Source organism: Vipera berus, assembly GCF_964194415.1.
Source record: "Vipera berus genome assembly, chromosome: 1".
NCBI classification, from domain to species: domain Eukaryota; kingdom Metazoa; phylum Chordata; class Lepidosauria; order Squamata; family Viperidae; genus Vipera; species Vipera berus.
Genome location: NC_138202.1, coordinates 103,942,937 through 103,967,902, shown reverse-complemented (window position 1 = coordinate 103,967,902; position 24,966 = coordinate 103,942,937). Strand labels below are relative to the sequence as shown.

The window sequence follows — 24,966 nt, the reverse complement described above, 5'->3', positions numbered from 1 at the left end:
ATAAGGAATTCTATTATTGCATATTGAATTTTATTCAATATAGTGCTATGGTAGAATACAGTGAACAGCTCATGCTTGGGAGATTTCTTTCTTGATTAGTTAACAAAACAATGTTTTATTGTTTCCTGGGTTTTCTGGGAAGCCTCTGTAATATATCAGGTATGTAAAAAAGCTGAAGATGGAATGCAATATGCTTTACCACTGAGAGATATGTTGATCTAATCTACCTACCCCATCATAAGCCGTTCCTATTCCCAGTCCAAAATTACCTATACGCACTACTAGCTGTTAACAGCTACTTGGAAATTTATGCTTTTTAGTAAAGTTGTTTCATTGATATCTAATTACACTGTGTTTTTCTTTATGCTAGCCAAAGCAGTAACTGAACAGTGATTCCTGGAATTTGCCAGTAACAATCGCATAATGAACAAATGCAACCAGAAAGAAGGAAGAGACACACACAACCCAGACTAGCCTTCTCTCATAACTACTCTAATTTGAGCACCTTTTATAAATGAGTACAGAGAACATTTGTACAGCAAAAGAGAAAACAACTTTGTATCAGAAAAGAAACCAGATAAATTAACAGCACTTTTAACATACTATATAAGAAAGTGTGTCTCAACCTTGGTAACCTGCTGGTGGGGAATTGTGGCCGTTGAAGTTCATCCATTGTATACAGTAGTTGCCAAGATTGAAAAACACCGATATAAAATATGTGCAATGGCCATAATTCAAGCATATGCAGGTCTTGCTGACGTTCATTGATTTTAAAGATTTGGTATGCTATATCAAATGACAATACATTTTTAGAAACAAAGTATGTATTAGATTTGTTGTTGAAAAAGGGCTGCCTACGTTTAAAGATTGTATGCATGTTATGAAGATGCATCATTCTCTGGATTTTTGTGTTTAGAAAGGAAAATTTTGAAAACCATTATCCCATTAGATACATAGATATAGTGAGTTTTAATATATATATATATATATATTAGAGAGGATAATGGCTTTGTGACCACAATCAGGTGCAATTTTTATTGAAGTAATCAACATTTTAATAATACAAATATGAAAATCAGATATAAAATATGCAAAAGATGGAACCATTTGAATAAATTATATAATCTATTACAATTTAGAATCATTATAGACCTCTGTCCTTCATGACATCACTAATCTAGCAACACTGTCCACCTGTTGTAAAAGGAAATCCATTTTTTTAATATCATCTTGGAGTTTAGGCAATGAAATATACCTGATTCAGTCCATTCCCTATCCCAATGTAAATGCAATTCTTATGGCGCAATTTCTCCTCCAGCACTAAGATACATATGCATTCATTCACCACATCTGTCACAAAGAGGGCATAAATTACACACAAAATCTATTTTTTTATATAAAAAAGACTTGCGATGGTACATCTCTCTGCATATTCAGAAGGAAGCTGTTCATTATCGATCCCATGAGGAAGTGCTCCATCAAAAGGTCCTGCATCCACAATGGGGTCAGATCACCCATTTTAAAACAAAATATCTAAAATAACTGATACTATTATTAATATAACATTTTACTCAAATATTTATTTTCTTAATATCTATATTTTCAAGAGCAGCAAAAAAAAATTTATTGTCACCTATTTATAATTTGGTATTTTGATTTAGCTCTTGGCCCAGGACAATTACAATCTAAAGTATAATATCTCTTTTTTTGGGTCTTGGGCAAAAGGGCTAATAAAAGCAGCTAAGGATTGTTTTTTTAACTTGAAGGCTTGTGTGTTATAATAAAAATGTGGGCTGACAGCTATCCAGTATGTTGTTCACACTATTACAGAAGTGAGTTCGGTATATTGCAACTTTCTATTACAGTACTCTCTTTTTATACCAATTGCATAAAAAATAACCCCAATCTCCCAGAGTAAAGTAAATATGGATTTAAGTCAAGGTGGGCTCACATTTGGTTTGGAGACAAGATTGGCCTCTGGAAGACTCTTCAGACCTGCACTAAATGTCAGGGCAGTGACACACTGATCCCTTCTCCCATATATATCACACTCATGGGGGTGGGGGTGTAACTGAGGTGCTATATCCCTGCAGTAATAGCAGCAGGCAAAGAGCAGGTTTACAAGGATGACTATAGGGAAATGAAGAAATTTTACACTCTTTCATTCCTCCATTGCAATAATTCTGGCACAAGGAAGATCCCAGAGGAGATAGCAGAAACAGCTGCCAAATACTGGAATATTTCCTTGCTGTTAATAGTACAAATTGGGCCAATTTTGGAATGAAAATTAATTTTGCCCATACATAGCACAATAGGTCATACAAGGATTATTGTTCTGTGGCCCAATGCTGTCTGTGTGATGGGATGTGGATTGAAATTAGTGAATTGGTGCAGAGAAATACAGCTATTCCCCACAAGATTACACTGTAGTTTTGTAGAAGCCACAGATTGCCCATGTATAATAGAAATTGTTGCCTTAAAACTGGTTTATAACATTACTATCTCTACATATAAGCCCTTAGACTTTTTTTATTAGAAAATCTCAACGTAAATGATTGAGATATTCATACTGATAGGTGTTAATAGAGGTGTAAGTAAAGTTGCAGAATCTGTTAGCTAAAAGATGAAAATTGTAGTTTTTCAGTTGGTTACTCATGGCTTAGTACAATGCACAAATTTAAAGGAAAAAAAATCCTAAAATTTACTGTTAAAAACACATTGTCTATGGAGAACAGAATTCCACAGTTAGCCAAGAGTCTGTATTTATGATTTTCCATACAACCTTATAAGTTTTGATAACTTGTATCAGTGTAGAGGGAATGTAATATAAGAGGAGTTCATATATGGAAAAAAAAGCTTCCAAGCTGGCTTCCCAAGCTAAGATTTGCAGAGAACTACATGTTGTCTTTCATTTGATATTTGTTCTTTGAACAGGCGCACACTATATAGCAAACTAATTTTGAGAGTTTGAGGTACTTTAAAAATCTCTTTGTGATGTTGCCTTGCAGCTACTGTTCAATGAAGAAATCTTTCTAGAAGAATGAAACGCTTTCTGTATTACAGTCCGTACCTTTTATGAATTTACTTGTAGAAGTCAGTCCCAATTATTTGTTTCAGATTAGAATGGAATTATTAAAACAGATATGGAAAATTCAAATATCCAAGAATAAATATTCAAATACTAATAATACTCAATACCTTGAGAAGCACATACAGCTCCATGTAAAGAATAGACTAATTTAATTTAAACCAGGTTAAAATGAAGTAGCATTATCTCATTTTGACATTTGTAAAAGTCAATGATTGTTTTTTGTGTTTAAACAAAATTCACCCATCCCAAGTGATAACATAAATAATTTTTCTTACAGCAAAATTGACTCTCAAAAAATTCATAAGAATGAGGTTAACTTTTCCCTTAGGCTTATATTTATTAATTGTGTTTGTTGAAATCTCACACCGCTTTGCTAATTCTTTCCTTCAAGTTGGTCAAGAATATGTAATTGGACATATTTATTCTAGCAACTAAAGAATTACATAAAGAGAAACACTTGTTTTTGTTTTCCTTTCCTTCATTAAGCTAAGAGATACAATTTCTACCTGACTGTGTCTTTTATCAAACAGTTAACTGGGTTGAAAATTATTTTTTGAACTTGTTTTCTATTTTGACTATATTTGGAAACTATTCTTGATAAATGTATTTAGAAAATACAATATATTTTAATTGAATACTGCCAGTGTCAAGCATGTAACTTTTTGTCAAAATGATACTTTTATTTTTTTCTTTATTAAAATGTTGAAATATTTTGCAAGAAAATTTTAATTTAAATGAAATGTAACAATTTGGAGACAATATATATGTACATATTAAACTATTAACATTATATTTCATCTGCCTTTTGACTCCTATCATTTGTTCTTCAAATTTTGACTGCAGTTGAGTTGCATTTGTTTTTTAGTGTCAAAATATTGCCCCTCGTACTGAGATCCACACTGAACTACATCACAGTTTTTCTTCTTCCTTCGTCCCACAGGATTTGACTCCACATCTTTTGTATCCCTAGCATGGAACTCAAACAAGTTCCTTGGCCAAAACAACCAGTGGGCCACTGATTCCTTATCTCTGTGTTACAGACATTGTGCTTCTTAATGGCAATGTGATGTTACAGTATATATTAAAACTTCTCCATGCAATAAACATGGATTGGAAATAGCTTTTGCTTAATTTGTAAGGGCTTTCAAACATCAGTTTATCTCTTGAGTTAGGAAAAGCTCCACAGGATTCAGAAACATACCGCAGGGCTGTTAATATTTTTCTTATTGATAATATTAATCCTAAATTGGTCTCTTCCAGCAAAACCTTTCTGATAAATGTTCACTACCATCCCCAGTCTGAGTTTCGCAATTTGCAGGTACATTCAATAGTGTTTTCTTATCTGAACATATCCTGGGTTGAGATTAAGGAGCACTGTGAATGTATTGCTGCTTATCCCCATTTAGAAGCAACAATGAGGGTAGACTTAGCACCAGTCCTCACGTTGCCATGTCTCCACAGTCACATTATCAAAATTTGGATGCTTGGCAACCGTCATGTTATTATGGTTGCATCATCCTGAGAGTCATGTGATCACCAATGGTGAAAAAAGTAAGGTTCTACATTTGGGCAAGAAGAACCAAATGTGCAGGTATAGTATAGGTGGAATCTTGCTCAATAGTAGTAACTGTGAGAGGGATCGACTGGTGGCCCCCAGGGGGAGGGTGTTCTCTGTGGGCGCGCCGGATTTATGGAACCATCTTCCGGTCGAGCTCCGGATGGCGCCTGACCTCCGCTCCTTCCGGCGCGATCTCAAAACCTACCTTTTCGAACAAGCTGGACTGGCCTGATGGGATGGGGTTGGGTTTTACTAATCTGTTTTAACCTACTTTTTAATGTGTTTTAACTTATTCGTGGGCATTTTGTTTAATCGTTTTTAATTTTTGTATCTTGTTATTTAATATGTATTGCCCTATTCACCGCCCCGAGTCCTTCGGGAGAAGGGCGGTATACAAATAAAATTAATAATAATAATCTCAGAGTCCTAGTGGACAATCACTTAAATACGAGCCAGCAGTGTGCTGCAGCTGCCAAAAAAGCCAACACAGTGCTATGCTGCTTTAACAGAGGGATCACCTGAAGTATTAATACCATTTTATAACTCCTTGGTAAGGGCACACTTGGAATACTGCATCCAGTTTTGTTCACCAGGATGTAAAAAAGATGTTGAGACTCTAGAAAGAGTACAGAGAAGAGCAACAAAGATGATTAGGGGACTGGAGGCTAAAACATATAAAGTTGCTGGAATTGGGTAGGTCTAGTTTAATGAACAGAAGGACTAGAGGTGACATGATAGCAGTGTTCCAATATCTCAGGGGCTACCACAAAGAAGAGGGAGTCAAGCTATTCTCCAAAGCACCTAAAGGTAGGACAAGAAGCAATGGATGGAAACTAACCAAAGAGAGAAGCAACTAGAACTAAGGAGAAACTTCCTGACTGTTAGAACAATTAACCAGTGGAACAACCTGCCTCCAGAAGCTGTGAATGTTCCAACACTGGAGGTTTTTAAGAAGAGACTGGACGGCCATTTGTCTGAAATGGTATAGGGTTTCCTGCCTTAGCAGGGGGTTGGACTAGAACAGGGGTGTCAAACTCAATTTCATTGAGGGCCACATCAGCATTGTGGTTGCCCTCGGGGGGGCCAGGGGGGGCGCGGCCTACTGGGTGGGCGCAGCTGGAGTGCGTAAGGCCTACTGGGTGGGCATGGCTAGCTCTACATCATTGGCATCAAGGGTGCCTATGGGGGCCTGGGCAGGAGTGGGACAGATCTGGGGGTCTCTGGCAGAAGGAGGGTCTCTGGGCCCGGGCCAAGGCAGCAGGGACCGTTCCCTCACTGTTTCCAGGATGGCTTTGGGAGCCACACGAAACCACTTCGCGGGCCGGATCTGGCCCCCGGGCCTTGTGTTTGACATGTCTGGACTAGAAGACTTCCAAGGTCTCTTCCAACTCTATTTTATTTTTGTTGTTGTAATAACAATTGCAACCTTCTCAGGGTGTTTCAACAAACAAAATGAACGGGGGAAACTGGATTCACTTAACCATCTGATTTGCTTAATGACTGTGTGATTCGCTTAACCACTGCAGCAAAAACATCATAAAATCAGATGCAACTCACTTAACAACCATGTTGCTTAGTGGCAGAAGTTTCGAGTCCCAGTTATGGACATAAGTCAAGACCACCTATACTGTTTACACTCACTTTGGGACTGAGAACTCTTTAATTTACAACTTTAATCATTATCAGGCTGTTTATGGCAAACAGGTCACCCCCTATGCTGGTGCAGCTTTCTGTCCCAATAAAGATTTTTAAAAAGGGTGATGAACTACATTTACATCGTTTCACAATAAACGACAGCTAATAGAAAAGGTTTCCTCCAACTCTGAATTAATGTTGTGCTTGAGAAAGAAGCACAGCTTCAGAGATCAGGAAAGCATGCTTTTTTGAGGCTTCACTCTCCTTGATTTCTGTCTGTCTTTCTTCTTTTAAAATATTTGCAAATGACACGTGTGTGTGTGTGTGTGTGTGAATTACATAGTTATCAGAAGCGCAGAGAAGCACAAAAATATTGTGATGTGATTTTTGCCTGATCAACTTTGCTATTGCTGAGGTATGTTCAAAAGAGGAAGATTTTTACTGCATACTAGCTAAAGTAACCTTTCTTCATAGTGATCAGTACAAAGGAAGAGCACAAAATGTACATACATCACAGTGACTGGAATTCTGTTTGAACATGTCTATTGATTGGGCCTGACCTCTTTACACTTTTTCCCCCCTATTATTTGAAAAGGTGCATCTAAGTGTGGCTGAATTGAACCAACTGCAATGAACTTTCTATGAAAACTTGAGATATTTCTTTTAGTTCAAAGCTTTGGAATTTTTAAAGGGCATTTTTAATACAGCCTGTTGAGGTATTCTGTGCCCAAGCCACACTTTGAATGTTTTAAACTACAGGTAAGTCTGAGAAGAAGGGGGAATGAAGGCATTACAGCAGAATCATGATCTGGGGAAGGGAAAGAAACCTTTCGACCCATGGAATAAATAAAAATGTCAGATAATGCTTTGAGAGAGAACTTTGTTCTAGTCTATGTGGCATTAGTGTGGGGCTTCAGAACAACCATTTAAAAAGTACCTAAGAAATGTAGCCCACTTCACTGACCTGCATTGTGACTCTTCACTAAATGAGTCTTCACATGCTTTTTCCAGGACTCCAGGCTTCAGCTATTGCTAACAAAACAAATCACATCTGCACATCTGAAACTTTGTTTCACAATTTGTAAACCATTGTGTTGCATCAGACCACATGAATATATAGGGGGAGACACAGATTCTACCAGCAAAGTATGTTTAACTTCTGAAGTGTTTAAGATCTAATCATAAAAAATGAACTATTGATTTCCAATTTTAATTGGCATTTCAATTAATGATGTCCTTAAATATCAGTACAGATAATTTTGAGACAAAATTCTTGCATGGAGAAATGGGAGTATGAGTGAATAGATTATCTTGTTGCCAGAAAACAACTCTCACCTGCAAGTCTTACATAGATTTACCTGGAGGTGATGCTATTTGCTTACACCAGGAGAGAGAGAGGAAGGAAGGAAGGAAATTAAGAAAAGGAAGGAAGGAAGGAAATAAAGAAAAGGAAGGAACAAAGGAGAGAGAGACAAACAGAGATTAGATAGAGAGAAGTCTAGATGACAGGGATAAAGAGAAATATGAAAATGTGTGGTAAAACATTTCTAAAATACTGAAATCCAGTAACTGTAAAATTTGTAAAACCTTCAAATTTTGGCATAAGCAGAAGGTTATGCTTTTCCCTGTCATGTATATTAGATTTGGTGATAAGATATTTGGCCTGTATTTGAATGTTTATATGGAAATTTTATAGTTTTTAGACATTTTTAAACCTTTGTCTTTAATAATTAGAATACTACATACTGTAGAGAGAAACTATTTTCATGTTAAATATTGAGAACTATACCATAACATCTAAAACTATAGTGAAATTACTAGTATTCGGATCCATGAACTTTATCTCCCATCCCCAATGCTATTTTTCATGTGGTAAGTTGAAATAAATTGTTTCTGAGATACTTTGCATTTCTATGTATTTATAAGCGAGTAGTTGGCTAACCTCATCTGGGTTTGAAAACTAAAAAGGGTTAAGCTGGACAGTGCTTGCGGGGGAAACCTCCAGCAAATACTGAGGTTGTAGACTACACTGAAACACATACACAGAGAGAGTGCAAGAAAAAGGCTAAAGGAAACCATTTATGTAGTTTCTTGTCAAGGAAAATACATGGATATGTTCACAAAGTCACCTGAAATAGAGCCTGAGTCAAAGGAGATACTAGTTTTAAATATTTAATTTAAAATATTTAATTATTTAATCAAAAGATGCTTAAGACAGTTTAAGAGAAAGAAACCATTTGACATTGGGAGGTGGGTCAGAATTTTAATGAAGGCAACCTTGGCCATTCTGATAAATGGCCCGCTTTGCTAAATGAAATCCCCCTTGTTCATCTTCATTTCTCCGTTGCTTTTAATACAATCACCTGTGGAAACTTGAGTAAGAAAGAAATGAGTAATATAATACTCTTATTCAGCAAGGTTGGTTACAAAAGACATTTGATAATCCTGACTTTACATTTATATTTGTTGACAAAACTCCATAAGGATCTGTTCCTCCTCTATGCTTTTTAACATCTGAAGCAGCTGAATGAGGTAATTTGAGATTTAAATCTATATAAAAAATGGGAGAACACGTTGGTGCCAATATTATATTCATTGCAGATTATTCTTTATTTTGCTGTCATTTTACCTTTAAATTTTGATATTTAAAACTGGGGGGGAATGTTTAAACTCCTCTGTTTTATTGCAGTTATATTTGGTTTATTTTGGTTTTCATGCCACAGAACATTTGATTTTTTAAATATGCTGCATAAATGTATTTTTACATGGTGTATTTTATAGATTTCAGAAGTATGAAGAACTGAGTTGGTAGCATCTCTCAAAATCCATAGTGTCCTAACCGCACTGTAGGAAGAATCTTAAGATCTGAGTTAGGCTGATATGTGGTCATGCTAATTGCAACCAACAGTGCAGTAGATCTGATTTTGTCTTCTCTCAGCATGTTTGTTTTATAGAGCCTTGGTGGAGCAGTGGGCTAATGCCTCCTTAAGTAACACCAGCTGCCTGCAATTAGTGCAGGTTCGCATCCCACCAGGCTCAAGGTTGACTCAGCCTTCCATCCTTCCGAGGTAGGTAAAATGAGGACCCAGATTGTTGGGGGCAATAAGCTGACTTTGTAATAATGCCGCTTGGGGTGTGTGTGAAAGCCCTAACAAGCAGGCATATACATAGAATGAAGGCTACTGCTAAGCTTGTAAGCCGCCCTGAGTCTTCGGAGAAGGGCGGGATATAAATGTAATAAAAATAAAATAAAAATAAATAATAGTGCATTTTTTACAGTTCATAACCCTTTGTATACTGACCAGAGTCCACAAATGGGAGCCTTTAGAAACTGAATAAATAATAACTATATTGTAACAGTGCTATGTGTGAATGCTGCTATTCTCTGACTACCTAACTCCAGACACCACCTACAAACAACAGCAGGCTTTGCAATGGTATAAAAGAAAACAGAACAAAATACAACTGCAAAATGTTTGATGGAGGGGGGAAATGTGTACAAAAATATGAAAACCTGAATAATATAACTGGTAATTATCCAGACTATCACTGGAACCAGCCTATGGCACATTATTTCATTGTGGGTATATTTGTACAATGCAACTATTTTGGGATGTTCATTTACTTTCTTATCATACATTGGCTACAGAAGCCTAAACTTCTACTAGTTTCTTAAGAAATAATGAAATGAAGTGAAGTGATAAAAGGAGTATTGGCATTTTTTTAAAAGATCCCATCAACTAACTTGAAGAGCAGACTTACTGCCTCTATATTCTTTTTAGTAATGTAAAGTATCTTTTCTCCCAAAGCTGTCATGAAATGAGGAAAGCAGAATGCTATTTCTAAACTGCAGTTCCAGGCCTGTTTGTCTTCTTTCAAACGAATCTTCATTATGATTATCAAGCCTATACAATACCAACAACCTCATGGTGAAGGATGTGGCTCCTTTTCAGATGCCACATGCAAAGGCTTGAAGTTTCAGGTGAAAGTTTGATAAAAGGAGATGGCTTTCTTCAAACCAAACACATCTCCTGGCCCCTCCATCTTCGCTGAGCGCTTGCCTGCTACGTTTCTCCCAATGCTTCATATAAGGCCTCAAAGCAAATAAAGATGCCAAGCTTTGATTAGGAAACTCAGCCGGGTCTTTTTGTCTCCATGTTATATAGAGGCAGCTTCAGTGCATAATTTAATCTCTTCAGGGGACTGTAGTAAATCCACAAGAGATTTCCAACAGCAGCCCTCCTTGACATGAGAACTAGCATGCACATGATCTTTGATGTGAATTCCCTAACCATAGCCTTAGAAGGACCTGTGGCCTTTGATGCTGCCCTAAAAATTGGGCTTTCTGAAAGAAACGTTGAGCCTCCTTTCTTAGAAACACCTGATGAGATCCTATTTTCTGAGGCCATAGAAGGTTTTTTTTTCCTCCCATAGTGCAGTGCAGCAAAACATGTTTTCCCTTGGCTATTAGACTTCTTCTTCTTTTAACTGATATTTCCTCTTTTATTAAGAATCTCACAAAGTCTAGGCATATTGTGGCATTTCATACCATAGCTGGACAGGACACATATGACTCTTCTGTTATATTAAAGCACAGCCCTAATAACACATGAAAATGATTTTGGCAGGAAAAAAAAATCAGGCTTCTAATCTCACTGATAATTATTTCTGTGAAAAGATCTTCCTTCCTTCCTTCCTTCCTTCCTTCCTTCCTTCCTTCCTTCCTTCCTTCCTTCCTTCCTTCCTTCCTTCCTTCCTTCCTTCCTTCCTTCCTCATCTTATGAATTTTTTCCTGAAGCAAGTCATTCCCAGCAGGATTGTTCAAAGAGGACATTTGTCATATTGCTAAAATGACAAATGTTGGATCAGACATCCAGGCCTTTTTAACCTATTAAAAATACCTATGGAAGGCATCCTATGGAATGTTTGGAAGATTTTTTTTTGGTATCTTAAACAGAATTCAGTTTAGGACTTCAATTATTTCCAATTGGTTTATTACTTATATCTCAGGTGTTTTATGACAACTAGCAAACTACAAACGTGTATTTGCATTTGTATAACTACCGTTATATGGTTTATATGGTGGTATTATGTAATACCAGACGGGGAGTGTGCTGCCACCATGTGGCTGTTTTGGAGTAATTACAATGTGGGCAGTCAGACCCTCCTACCCTATGATGTATTTCCTCTTCCCTTTCTGGGATGGACTTCCTCCTCCTTTGTTTCTGGAGAGAATCCCATCCTCCATTGTCTAGCTAACATGTGACAACAGCAGATGTGCAGTCGCTGGGAATATTACCATTTTATGACCTTGGGGACACCTTGGAAATATCTTGGAAATGCTGTAGAATCGTCATCTTAATGCACTCCACCTGCTGTATTTGACTCTACATGCAATAAAGGTATTTCTATATGATAAAAGGTGTTTCCACAAGTTCAAACTATCTGAAGAGAGCTGTTAATGTTAAGGAAATCTGCTTATCTAGACCATAGAGGTCTTATCAAAAGATTAATTAATGCACAATGGCTTGGATTCAGAATACAGGCTGAGAACGCAAGTACTTTGAAGGTCAAGACCCATCCTAGCCTAGCATTTTAACAACAACAACAACAACAACAACAACAACAACAACAACAACAACAACAACAACAACAACAATAATAATAATAATAATAATAATAATAATAATAATAATAATAATAATAATAATAAAGTTGGAATGGACCTTGGAGGTCATCTAGTCCAACCCCCTGCTCAGGCAGGAAACCCTATACCATTTCGGATAAATGGCTGTCCAGTCTCTTCTTAAAAACTTCCAGTGTTGGAGCATTCACAGCTTCAGGAGGCAGGTTGTTCCACTGATTAATTGTTCTAACTGTCAGGAAGTTTCTCCTTAGTTCTAGGTTGCTTCTCTCCTTGATTAGTTTCCATCCATTGCTTCTTGTCCTGCCTACAGGCACTTTGGAGAATAGCTGTTATTTTTTCTCTTCGTTGGTATTGTGCTAGACTGGGCTTTTATTATTTCACTTTTCAAAATTTCCCAAGCTTCTTGAGTTCTTTTTCCCTTGAGGATTCTCATCCATGGAATCCTTCCCAAGCCCTCTCTAAGTTTATTGAAATTAGCTCTCTTAAAGTCCAAGACTCAAGTTTGACTGCGTTCTATTGCTTGTGCTTCCATAATGTTGAATTCCAATATTGCATGATCACTTCCTCCCAAGGTTCCTGTGGCTTCAACACCTTCTATCATTTCACCTCTGTTAGTGAGAATTAGATCCAAAATGGCTAATCCCCTAGTTCCCTTCTCTACTTTTTGGGTAACAAAGTTGTCTGCTAGGTTTGTCAGGAATCTGTTTGATCTTCCACTTGGTGCGGAGTTTGTCTCCCAGTTGATGTCAGGGTAGTTAAAGTCCCCCATTACTATTGTAATGTGCTTCCTACTTACCTTAGTTAGCTGACTAGCAAAAAGTTCATCTATTTCCTCTGTTTGGTTGGGTGGCCTATAGTATACACCTATGGCAATGTCATTTCTTCTCCCTTTTATATTGACCCAAATGCATTCAAGTTTACAGTTTTCATTATTGTTGTGCTCTATTTCTGTAGAGATGTAGTTATTCCTTAGATAGAGGGCAACTCCACCTCCTCTTTTATTTGGTCTGTTTCTTTTAAATAATTTAAATCCCTCTAGCTGTGTGTTCCATTTGTGGGTTTCATCCCACCATGTTTCCGTAATGGCAACAATCAGATGACAGAAGGAGACATTTCTTCCATCATTGGTCTCCTGACAGTATTATTTATTCAGAAATAAAATAGTGACTTGAGGATCAATAACCTTTACTCAGCTTGTCCCCCATGAATTTCTCCATTCCAGAGCCATTCAGGTTAGTGACCATCACATCTTGCTGTAATAAATGCAATAGGATAGTGACTGCAGGGTTTTATATATCTTGACCATGTCCCCTCTTGTCTTTTTATTTGTTCTAGCTTGGTCTCGTAAGGTAGATGTTTGATGAATAAGTATTTTGTTTTCCTTTGCCTACTTTTTTTGCAGTTGTAGTATTTTTTTTCAAACATTGTCACCAGAACTGTACAGTATTCCAGAACTGAATATGCAGTATCTAAGTATACAGTATTGGTGAGTTTATTTTCAATCATTTTCTTAATTATTGCTAACATGAAATTTCTCCTTTTTGGTAGATGCCAAACACCATCATTGGTGTTTGTCATCATGACCCCTAAATAATAATAAAGCTAATTTGTTCCAGTGTGCATTATTTTATGTCCACCTAAACTGAACTGCTTGGTTTCTGTTTGACCATTTCTTAGATATCCCTCTGAAACTCTTCATAAATGAGTTTTCACTATCCTGAATAATTTCATATAATCCATAACTTTGCCTAACTCCCTGCTTACCCTGTATCAAGATCAGTAAGTTAAAAATTATTTAAATTTGAATTTCCTTTCATTGAGAAAACTTAATATTTATCCCTATTCTATTTTGTCTAACTAGTTAACAAAACACTCTAGAAGACTGTGAACAGGATTTACTCTCGCAGAACCCAGTGATTTTCTTTCAGCAAGGCTTATTGCTCCATAGGCTTTTTTTAAAAAAATCTTTCTACAATTCCACACAGAACAGACAGTAAGAATAGCTGCCTGAAATTTTCTGGATCTTGCCTATCTTCTGCTTTTAAAAATTGGTGTTGTGCTCGATACCTTCCAGTGTTTTTGCTAAGAGGGTCACTTTTTACTAAAATATTTGGTTTTAATTGTATAGTTTTTCAAGATATGCTAAAATATATTTTCATTACCCTAGTTCATCTAGTTGTTCCAACTGCCTACTTGAGAAAGTCTATGCCTATTCATGACATCCTTTGTTGTGTGAAAACTGCAATTTTTGCTCAGCCAAATCACCATAAAATCTATGCCCATCACCATATGCCAAAAGAAATTTGCCCCCTTGGAAGGAATATCTGCAGATGAAGATGATGTGGGCTCCTTATTCAAAGACTGGATCCTTCTTTAGGAACATTTGATTCAGCCTCAACATGCCCTCTTTCCCTAAAACCTTTATTCTGCCTGAAAGCAGTTATCATTCTGGACTTTGGACTAAATTATCATAACCTGCTACTTACAGCTATCTTGATTTGAAGAGAAGTGTCGGGAGCTCCTTATACCAAGTACAAACTTACAAGTTATGTCTAATAGCCAGATACTTGTACGTTAATATGCAATAACTGATAACCGTCACTGGTCTTCTTTCATACCAATTATTAGTAACCTTTAGCTTTCTTACTCTTTAGGAACTGTGTAATGTAAGATGGCCAATATTGCATGCGTTGAAGCTCATACTTCTCTCAAGTCAGTACTAAGTTTGACTTGATGCTTTGTCTGTCTGTTCTTCCCCCTTTCACTTCACTTCCAACGCTCCATTTTAGTCAGGGTTTTCTTGTAGCAAATCTTGATTGGGAATGACAATTTCAAAGAACAACCCTCTCAAAAGAGTCAATTCATAGAATTTCTTAGGAAGCATGTTGAAGTATTATCACAAGAACTCCAGCAAGTCCTCTAATCTCAAATTAGTATATCTATGCACAGCAAATAAGAGGTAGCAAGGTTTGGGACTTGACTCCCATTTTTCCAAAGTAAAGGGAAGAAGAAGTGAGTCTCTGTCAAGGTGTAGCAGTCTAAATCTGTTGTTGGAGTTATGTTAACCACCTGATACTAGCGCTTATATCTTGTTCCTATTTGACCTCCTTTTGCTGGTTCTGGTTATGTAGCCAGCTTAGGCAAAGGAAGTATATAACTTCATTCAATTAGTCACAATTCTCCTTATTCACACTTGGATCAGATCTACACTCACTCCCTCAAAAACTATCCTGTGCCCATTTGCTCTCCTCTTCAGTCCCTCTAACCACAAACTCCCAATTACTTCTCCTCTTTCAATCCTTTCTAAAGAATAGCCTGTACAACTCAGATCTTAATACAGAAACCAAATATAGGAGGTTTCCTGCACCATGAAATTTGGTAAGGAAATCTTGGAAGAGCTGTTTGATGCTACAGAAGAGCATTATGAGAGAACAAGATGGACAGAATACCTACATTAGCAGAGGGGGTATGAATAAGCATTAAATGAACAATAAATTGGGGCTTCCTTTTGTGTCAAGTACAAATTTGTGACTACACTGTAATATATTTTTTCCACTAACTGAAGCCTTTATGTATGTAACTTTATTTTAAGCAGTCAGCTAAAATGCAAAAATATATTTACTACGTAAATCATAGTAAAAGGAGTACAAATGCTGTAGCCTAGCTTCTTCGACCAAATGTCTTCTAGATATATAACAGCCTCACAATATTTGAAGAGCTCCAGTTTGGAGGAAATTGTAATCAAACTAAATAATTGTAATCAAAATAAAATAAATAAAAAACTAATACACACACACACGTGCGCACACGCACGCACACACACACACACACGCATATACTCCAGTACATACGCTTTGTTATGGCTAAACCATACTTGGCTAAACCATACTAAACTCAATGGATTTCAATGAATAAATTAATGAATTCTGAGAAAACTGGGTTAACTTACAAGACAACACTTAAGATTTTCTTTTCAAGAGTGAAAAGAAAATCAACTTATTTTGTTATTTTTTTCTTTATTAAGATCATACCTATTTAGGGTTTCTGTATAGGCGTAACACAATTTACCCATAATGCCTTTTGAAGAGATTCCTCTCTTCATTAAATGACTGCTCTGCCATTCCTTATCTAGACATAATACTGAAATCAGCTCTTCAATACGCATGCACCCAACAGAAGTTCAGCGTTGCAAAATGTAATGCAGCACGTATTCTAAAATACTGTTTCTTTTGGATGATAAGCAAGACACATGAAGCTCCCGTTCTTACTTTTTAATAATTATACCATCCAAAACCCCAGCAAAAACTGCTTTAAAAAATAAAGCACCCATAAAGACATTAAATGCCATTTCAGTAAGTCATTTAACAAACTTAAGAAAAATTCAATAGCCTTCATGGAATACGAAGAGAGGGAAGAAGAATCTAAAGGCATGTTGGGAACTAAGTATATCCCCCACTCAATTTTATTTTCGTATCTTACAAAACAAAATGGGCAGTCATGCTGAGAAAAATAGCTTCTTGGTGTGGTGCTGCAAATGCAAACACCCCTTTCTCTAAAAGGCCTTATTAAAACCACCAAGGGAAGATCTGTGCCATAAGCAGTCCAAGACTTTGCACTGTAACCAGAAGGCTCACTCTGCCTACATTCTGCAGCTAAGTGCCGCTGGATTTAACAAACATCATTTTATAGCTGCTTTTTGCATCTTTCTTGGCTTGCGGGTCCTCAGAGTTGCTGTGTTTTTCTGCAGATGGTGGATCTTCAGCAACTTCGTCTTGCTCGGAGTCAGAATCGCTTTCGGAGTCTTCTGAACTTTCTGATCCTGGGGAATCTTGCTCCTCCTCCTCCTCCTCCTCCTCCTCTTCCTCCTCCTCCTCCTCCGGTGCTGCTCCTTTCTCTTCCTCCAACTAAAGAGAAGATTCAGAGAAAAATTTCTATCAGCTTCTTTTTGTTACTCTGAACAGATCCCTTTCTTTTGAGGTGTATTTCCAATGTCAATACATATAGAAATAACAGCCGGTTGATATATTGTGGATGGTAATAGAAACTTAATCATTTGATTTTAATCAGCTACTAGTGCAGTAGTGAAGAGGAAGTAAAGAGCCTCTTGTTGCGGGTGAAGAAGGAGAGTGCAAAAGTTGGCTTAAAACTTAACATTATGAAAACCAAGATCATGGCACCCGGCCCTCTCAATTCCTGGCAAATAGATGGGGAAGAAATGGAGGTAGTGACAGGTTTTATTTTCATGGGCTCCAAGATCACCGCAGATGGGGACTGCAGCCAAGAAATTAAAAGACGCTTGCTCCTGGGGAGGAAAGCCATGGCAAATCTAGACAGCACACTAAAAAGCAGAGACGTCACCCTGCCAACAATAGTCAAGGCTATGGTCTTCCCAGTTGCAATGTATGGCAGTGAAAGTTGGACCGTAAGAAAGGCTGAGTGCCAAAGAATTGAGGCCTTTGATCTATGGTGCTGGAGAAGACTCCTGCGAGTCCCTTGGACTGCAAGGCAATCAAACCGGTCAGTCCTAGAGATCAACCCTGACTGCTCTTTAGAAGGCCAGATCCTGAAGTTGAAACTCAAATACTCTGGCCACCTAATGAGAAGGAAGGACTCACTGGAGAAGAGCCTAATGCTGGGAAAGATTGAGGGCAAGAGAAGAAGGGGACGACAGAGAATGAGGTGGCTGGATGGAGTCAGTGAAGCAGTAGGCATGAGCTTAAATGGACTCCAGAAGATGGTAGAGGACAGGAAGGCCTGGAGGAACGTTGTCCATGGGGTCGCGATGGGTCGGACACGACTTTGCAACAACAACAGTGCAGTAATATTTTAGGCTACAGCAAAAGAAGCTTAATATCACCATCTACAGGGTCAAAAAACCACACACCCCATGCTGGCTATGAGGGATGTTATCCGCTAGCTATGTAATGTGATGAAGAACGAGCAGATATGTGAAAGTTGGTCCTATTTAACCACTGGCAATACAAAGTGTATTATATAATGCATGTGAAGCACAGCAAAGAAGGACTCTTGAGCCACTGTCTCAGCCAAAGGAAAATTACCTCACTGAAGCCAAGTCCACAATGCCGCCGGTTCCTTCCTGACATGGTACTATCCATACTTTGCTGAAACTGAGTCTCCAGCTCATCATTCATTTTCTTATCTTCTTCCCCTAAAGGGTTACATATGTTGATTAACATACCGTCATGTAACAAATCCTATATTTCAACAAAAAAGCAGGCGCATAAAAGATTTTATTCAACCCACAACAGAGTTTATTCCTAATGGCACAGGGTCACTCCTCTCCCATTGTTTCTGTCCACTCAGGGCAGAGTGGCTGCACAACATTTCTATTAAATATTGCCATTTTGTAGGACCTAGGAAGGTAGTCTATCTGGGTGCTAGAACAGCAACCGCCCAGATATATAGATGATCTCCACTCACCTGGGGTTTCAAAAAGCCCTTAAAGTTGGACTTTGGTCCCAGAGATGGGATTAAATGTATGTATGTGGGGGTGAGGGGAACCTGATGTGCTGTGGTTTAATGTGTGGTGGAATGCAGTCTGGATTCCCAGGAGGGTGGGGCTGCATTCCAGAGTGCAAAGAGCAATGAAGCTCCACCTTGGAGCCTTGGTGGAGCAGTGGGCTAATGCCTCCTTAAGTAACACCAGCTGCCTGCAATTAGTGCAGGTTCGAGTCCCACCAGGCTCAAGGTTGACTCAGCCTTCCATCCTTCCGAGGTAGGTAAAATGAGGACCCAGATTGTTGGGGGCAACAAGCTGACTTTGTAATAATGCCGCTTGGGGGGGGGGGCGAAAGCCCTAATAAGCAGGCATATACATAGAATGAAGGCTATTGCTAAGCACATTGATTTGTGCTTTAGATTGTAAGCCGCCCTGAGTCTTCGGAGAAGGGCGGGATATAAATGGGATTAAAAATAAATTTTAAAAAAATGAAGCATAGAAAGTTTGGTCAGGAGGAAGTGTGTTAAGAAGGCTTCTCCCTTGCTATTCCCAGGATATATCTATAGCGAAGCAAATAGTTGCTTTAATTTGGCAATTTTTTTTGTCTACAGGTGAGGAACAATGGCTGTTTTTAGTGCAGGCTCTTTTGTCTATGTTTTTAATTGTTTTAGGGGATGGCTATAATATATAGAATGAAATAATGATAAATAATATTCTTTGAGGACAACAGTAAAACGTTACTCATAAATAGAACTTTCTGGTACCTTTTGCACAAACAGTACCATGTCACTTCAGGGTACAATAAGTCAGAAACTATTTTGGTTTTATACCACAACTTACACATGGGGCAATATAGCACTTCAGAAGAATAGTGCAGAGGCAGCAGCAGTTGGTGGCCAAAAGGATGGTTTTGAGCATGAGAAATATCAAATCTATATAGCATATGGATAAATCAATCACAAAGGTAAAGTTCCCTAGAAAACACCTTTGTTTAACTCAAGCAGGGGACACCTATTCCCCTTTTAAAACCTTGGTTAAAACTGACCTGTTCTAAAATGAGAAGTTGAACGATGGTCTCCAATAACAAGGCGCCCAGTGTGTTCTTTCTAGAAGAAAACGTATATTGTTATTCCAACACAATGATTCTAGTTTTCTATTAAAGACTGGTTTATTATAGCATGGGCTTTCAAAGACCATTTCCCCCAAAGGATTATTTTTCAATATTACCATGTTATGTTTCAAATAAATATCAGGCCACTCAAATGACACAAATCAGCTTTAGATTTTTTTCTGATCGTTGATATCCACTTTGAAATGTGGCGCTGTTATCGGTTTGGCTGGCTTAAAAAAAAAAGAGTTGGACCAATTCATGGAAATCATGGGGATCAACAGCTATTAGCTTTCATGGCAGTGTGATGGTCTCCGAAGGTCATCTGCTGGAAGGCTAGTGGGCTTTCTTTGGCACTTGGATGATTAGATGGGCCAATGGTCCAATCTAGCAGGGCACTACTTATGTTCCTATGCTTTTATTTTGCACCACAATTTCCAGGGACTGTATTTGGGGAGTGACAAGACACTTTGAATAAGCATAGCTATCCAGATGGTACTTGCAGTAGACAATAAACTGAAAGACAAGTATTTACAATTTTTTTAAAGTAAATTCATTCCACTGCACTTCCACAAATTTCTTTTGAAAATTATTTAGCGTATTTTTCGGACCATAAGATGCACTTTTCCCCCCCAAAAGTGGGGGGGAAAACGAGGGTGCGTCTTATGGTCCGAAGGTGATCCGTATGGCCAGCCCCAACCTTTGCAAGTGGAGCACGAATCGGCACGTGCTGAGAAACGCCGATCTCACGCTCCTGCACTCTCCCTCGCTCGGTTTCAGCTTCCCTTGCTACAAGAGAAAGCAGGCTGAAACGGAGTGAGGGAGATTGCCAGGAATGCGAATTGGCTGATCTCGCGCTGCTGCAATCTGCCTCGTTTCAGCCTGCTTTCTCTTGTAGCAAGGGAAGCTGAAACCGAGCGAGGGAGTTTGCAGGAGCGCGAGATCGGCCGATTCGCATTTCTGGCAATCTCCCTCACTCCGTTTCAGCCTGCTTTCTCTTGTAGCAAGGGAAGCTGAAACCAAGTGAGGGAGTTTGCAGGAGCGCGAGATCGGCCGATTCGCATTTCTGGCAATCTCCCTCACTCCGTTTCAGCTTGCTTTCTGCAAGAGAAAGCCGGGCTGCGGGGCCGCCTCCGCGGGTACTGCTCTAATGCAGAGAGGGAAGGACAAAGAGGGAGGGAAGGAAGGAAGGGACAATGGGAGAGGGAGGGAGAGAAAGAAAGAGAGAGAGAAAGAGAGGGAGAGAGAGAGAGAAGGAGAAAGAATTTTTTTTCTTGTTTTCCTGCTCTAAAAACTGGGTGCGTCTTATGGTCCGGTGCGTCTTATGGTCCGAAAAATACGGTACATCCACTTTCAAATTTCAGATGACAGTGGTCTTTACCAAATATGAAATGAAAAACAATTAATTAAAATAATTAACTCTAAACCCAAAGGTGCTTTTTCCAAAAAGGCAACTAAACTTTCCTGCTTTTTTGTTTAAAAACATTTCACTTCTCATCCAAGAAACTTTTTTAGTTCTAACTGACTGGTTACTTAATTAGTCAGTCTGTCAGTCAGTCAGTCAGTCAGTCAGTCATAAGCTAGTCAGTTATAACTGAAAAAGCTTCTTGGATGAGAAGCAAAATGTTTTCAAAAGAAAAAAAAAACCAAGAAAGTCCAGTTGCCTTTTTTTGAGAAAGCACCTTTGCAACAACCATGACCTGGATGATTGAGGATCTCCATAGATAATTAACACTAAAGCAAAGTTGGAAATGTGATATTTTCTAGCTGATTTGGCTTACCCCTCCCACAATATTTGTCCCTGGTCCCACTGTTAACATGCTTCAAGACATGCTTTAAATATTAATTGCTGGGAAACAAGAATCGAAGAACATGTCAACTTCATGCTGAAAGGGTGAGCTTTCTTGCCTAAATGAGCTTTTGGTCCTTTTACTAGTGTTTTTACTAATATTCTATAGAATTGAAACAATGAACGGGTGTAATAAGATTCATTCAATTCACCATACAATTAGTTAATATCTCCAACCTTCTCCCATTCAACCATATTCACTGAAAAAAATGAATGTACACATTAACTGTATATATTAGAAATCAATTTTCTTGTTTAAATGGAAAGCTACTAGTACTACTTAATGCTCTTTAAAAAGTTATGTTGTACTAGCTGGGTTTTGGTTCAGAAATGACTACTTGTGTTACTAGAAGTATGAAAACTTTACAATGACATCGATATGAATGGAAATTGTATTATTGAGAAGGTGTAGAGGCCCTAACCTAAAAAGTTCATTCGCATTAAGTTGATAGAGAGAGCAATAAAATTCTCAGTATTAGGCATTTAGAAAGATAATTGCAAGATTCCATGGTCATACACTGTTGCACAAATATCTGACAAAACACCAAATAGGTAAATGTTAATTCATAAGAAAAAAGTAATAAATTCTGGTACAACTGTCCCATTAGGTATTCTGACACACAAAGGTTTATGAAATGACTTTTCTCTTACATCATACTTCTGAAATTTTACTTATTAGCAGGGCTTTTTTTGTCATAGAATGCTCAGAACAGAGTTCCGGCACCTTTTTTGGATGGAACCTTGTAGGGTAGGCAAGGCGGGTTGTATGACATGTGTGAGTTCCGGCACCTTTCTCTTTTACAAAAAAAGCACTGCTTATTAGATAGGGGTATTTTTAAGACGACCTTCTATTCTTATAAAAAAAGAGAAAACGAAGAAAATCTGCTTGGAAAGCTATGCACTAAAAATCTCTTCTATCATCATTATACTGCTAGGATGAACGTTAAAACCCTACCTTCCCAGCACCCATCAGCCTCAGGAACTTTTGTTTCCTTTCTTCATTACCCAAGTCAGCTGCCTCCCAGCTCCCAGCTCCAAGCTGAAAAACAAAATATAGTTTTTAGGCATGTTAAAATAAAAAAAAATCAAGAGTTAATTTGTACAGATATAAATATTTATAGTACAACTTTCATTGCGGCTATAGCCTCCAGAAGCGGTGAATGCTCCAACACTGGAAGTTTTTAAGAAGAGACTGGCCAGCCATTTGTCTGAAATGGTACAGTTTCCTGCCTGAGCGGGGTTTGGATTAGATGACCTCCAAGGTCCCTTCCAACATTATTATTATTATAAACATGGATTAAACTCCATATGGCTACACCATATTTGCCTATCTACTTCACATAAATGCCAGTTTTAAAAAAACATCACGGTCACGGGTTGCAAGGAAAATATTCCAATTTTGGATAATATACTTTTAGCAGGCAGGATTAGAGCCCAAATCAACAAGGCTAGTACTGCCTGGCCACAGCTTCCTGCTGACATCTTCCAATCACTAATACATATTATAGTTCCAAATACAAAATATGGAAATAATGCAAGAGATGGATAATTCCCCTTTTACAAAAGTGGAGCAATAGTGTGAGGGGGAGTAATGCTACTTACTTAGATAATGAAACAGCCGCAAGAAAAACCCCAACTAAATTCAGAGAATACCAAGAACCCAATAGTTCAATCCTTGCTCATAATCTAGCATTGCTCATAATGTACAATATTCTCTTCTATTTGGATAGAGAAAATTAATCAAGTCATCTTTTTAATGAAAATGTTAAATTAAAAATACTATTTTATTTCATTGAAATATGCCATTTATTTTCAACCTTGCCAGGAAGAGTTCTTTTCCCCCTTTCAGCAATGCTGCTATATGATATTACAAAAACAAACAAACCCCAAAACACCATCTTGTTCCTATCTGCTGAAAGTCTGTTCCAAAAATGCATACTGTAACTTTAGAAGGCGTTCTGAAAATAAAAAACATACAGAGCATAGCATTGCTCATAATGTACAAACATGCACCATATATCCAGCCTTTGGCAGAAAAACATTTTTGGTTATAGTCCAGCATAAGAAACTTATTCCAGATCCACATTTTTATACTAAAATCTACTTGTAGCCATCACATAAACTAGTAACTCGGATGGTACCTCTAACCTCCTCAAAGTCTGGAAAAGCCCATTTCTATAGGATTCTATAGAAATAATCTACTGTATGTTGCACCTCAGATTTTTCTGTTGAAAATCTGTAATCAATTCCTAACCTTTGCATAGTACGCATAAGTTACCATATGCATACTTACCTATTCTGGCAAGTGGATTTGCATTTCCACCATGTCTCCTGCTTTCTATTTTGGCTATACTGCATCAACATATTGACTACTACTTTATTACAAACATTTTTACCCTGCTTTTCAGAAGAGTAATGCCACTGCCTTCTCCCAACTCTTATTCACACTCTGCATCCTGCCAAGGCCTTGCTCCTGAGAGGCTGGTTCTCAGAGAGCTTTTTAACACCCTGGTTAATCATTGTACATAATAAGCTATCTTGAGAAGCCCAAGGGGGTCTCAATCCACAGGAAAACTCTCACTCCTCACTCCCAGTGGCAGAAACGGGGCTTCCCTTCAGGCACAAATGTGCAAGGAAAGGGCCACCTTCTTGAATCCACTCTTTATCCAGATGCATCGATCGACAACTGCCCACACCGCATGGGACCTGTAGTCCCTCACTTCTGCCCAGTATGGGAGTTGTAGTCCTGCAGAAGGGCAAGTCGAGTGAGATGTACTACTGAACCAGCTTATCACAGGGGGAACAAATTCTCCTACATAAAGTGGGAGAATTACCTAAGGCAGGAGTAGGCAACCTTGGCTCTTTTATGACTCGTGGACTTCAACTCCCAGAATTCCTGAGCCAGCCAAGCTGGCTCAGGAATTCTGGGAGTTGAAGTCCACGAGTCATAAAAGAGCCAAGGTTGCCCACCCCTGACCTAAGGGATGCTTGCCATCATCTCTTCCTTCTACATAGAAGAGATGATGGGAAGAGGAACCCCTTTTCTTCCACCGCCGGCCCCAAGAGTCCCTACTGCCTTGATCCCCCTTCCAATTCCCTGCCCCGCAGCTCCCAATTTCTCCCTGCCCCTTATTCACATCAGGGGAGGCCGCCCGCTTCACGCCGTGGCCGTGCTCGGGTTTGGACTCCTTGGTGGCGCTCATCTTCCCGACGCCCGACCAGAGTCCAGTGAACGGCCACTTCCCGGCCCTCCTGCTGTTGCTGCTCCTGCCGCCAACCCGCCTTCTTCCTTCTCGCCTTCTTGCAAGCTTTTGCACAGCGCAAGCGCGAGAGGGGAAAAAAAAATTCGGCGGCGCAGGTCACCGAGGCATCTCGGGAGGTGTAGTTCTCTCGCTAAGCGGCGGGGAAACGTTCGCGGGGCAACATCTTGGAAAGGCAGAAACTCCAATTCCCAGAAGCCTCTGTGGCATGGAACCGGGAGGGCTTTCTTCGCCGTTCCTCGCGCTCCTCCAGTCACTTGTGGTTGGTTATCAAGGAATTGGGCGGCGAGGAAATTTGATCAGCCATTGGTTCCTGAATAAACATTTCGGGCTTCACCCCACCCCTTTATTCAAGGTT

The 24,966-nt window shown here is 38.7% G+C and overlaps 2 protein-coding genes across 5 annotated transcripts in view; one reads left to right on the top strand and one right to left on the bottom strand.

Moving 5' to 3' along the window:
- Positions 1-3,826, top strand: part of PLEKHA7 (pleckstrin homology domain containing A7) — a 141,846-nt gene extending 138,020 nt beyond the window's left edge. For all 4 annotated transcript variants that reach the window (XR_014025094.1, XM_081317490.1, XM_081317491.1 and 1 more), the window contains one exon: positions 371-3,826. Coding sequence is in view for 1 of the 4 variants with exons in the window: in XM_081317491.1 (XP_081173617.1) it covers positions 371-393 (23 nt within the window). In the remaining 3 variants the exon portion in view is untranslated. The remainder of the gene's footprint in view (positions 1-370) is intronic.
- Positions 3,827-16,187: 12,361 nt separating this feature from the next.
- On the bottom strand, positions 16,188-24,663 carry LOC308662900 (small acidic protein). Its single transcript, XM_081319044.1, has 5 exons — positions 24,486-24,663; positions 22,304-22,387; positions 19,437-19,497; positions 17,991-18,100; positions 16,188-16,835 (listed from the first exon to the last, which is right to left on the bottom strand). The coding sequence occupies exons 1-5, from the start codon at positions 24,549-24,551 to the stop codon at positions 16,584-16,586; spliced, it is 573 nt and encodes a 190-aa protein (XP_081175170.1). The 5' UTR covers positions 24,552-24,663; the 3' UTR covers positions 16,188-16,583.
- Positions 24,664-24,966: the final 303 nt, after the last annotated feature.

Coding starts and splice junctions, on each gene's coding strand:
- LOC308662900 (XM_081319044.1), bottom strand. CDS start 24,551: ATGAGCGCCACCAAGGAGTCCAAACCCGAGCACGGCCACGGCGTGAAG. Junction 19,498..22,303: donor GGCTGATGGGTGCTGGGAAG/GTAGGGTTTTAA, acceptor GTTTTCTTCTAG/AAAGAACACACTGGGCGCCT. Junction 18,101..19,436: donor AACTTCTCATTTTAGAACAG/GTCAGTTTTAAC, acceptor GTAACCCTTTAG/GGGAAGAAGATAAGAAAATG.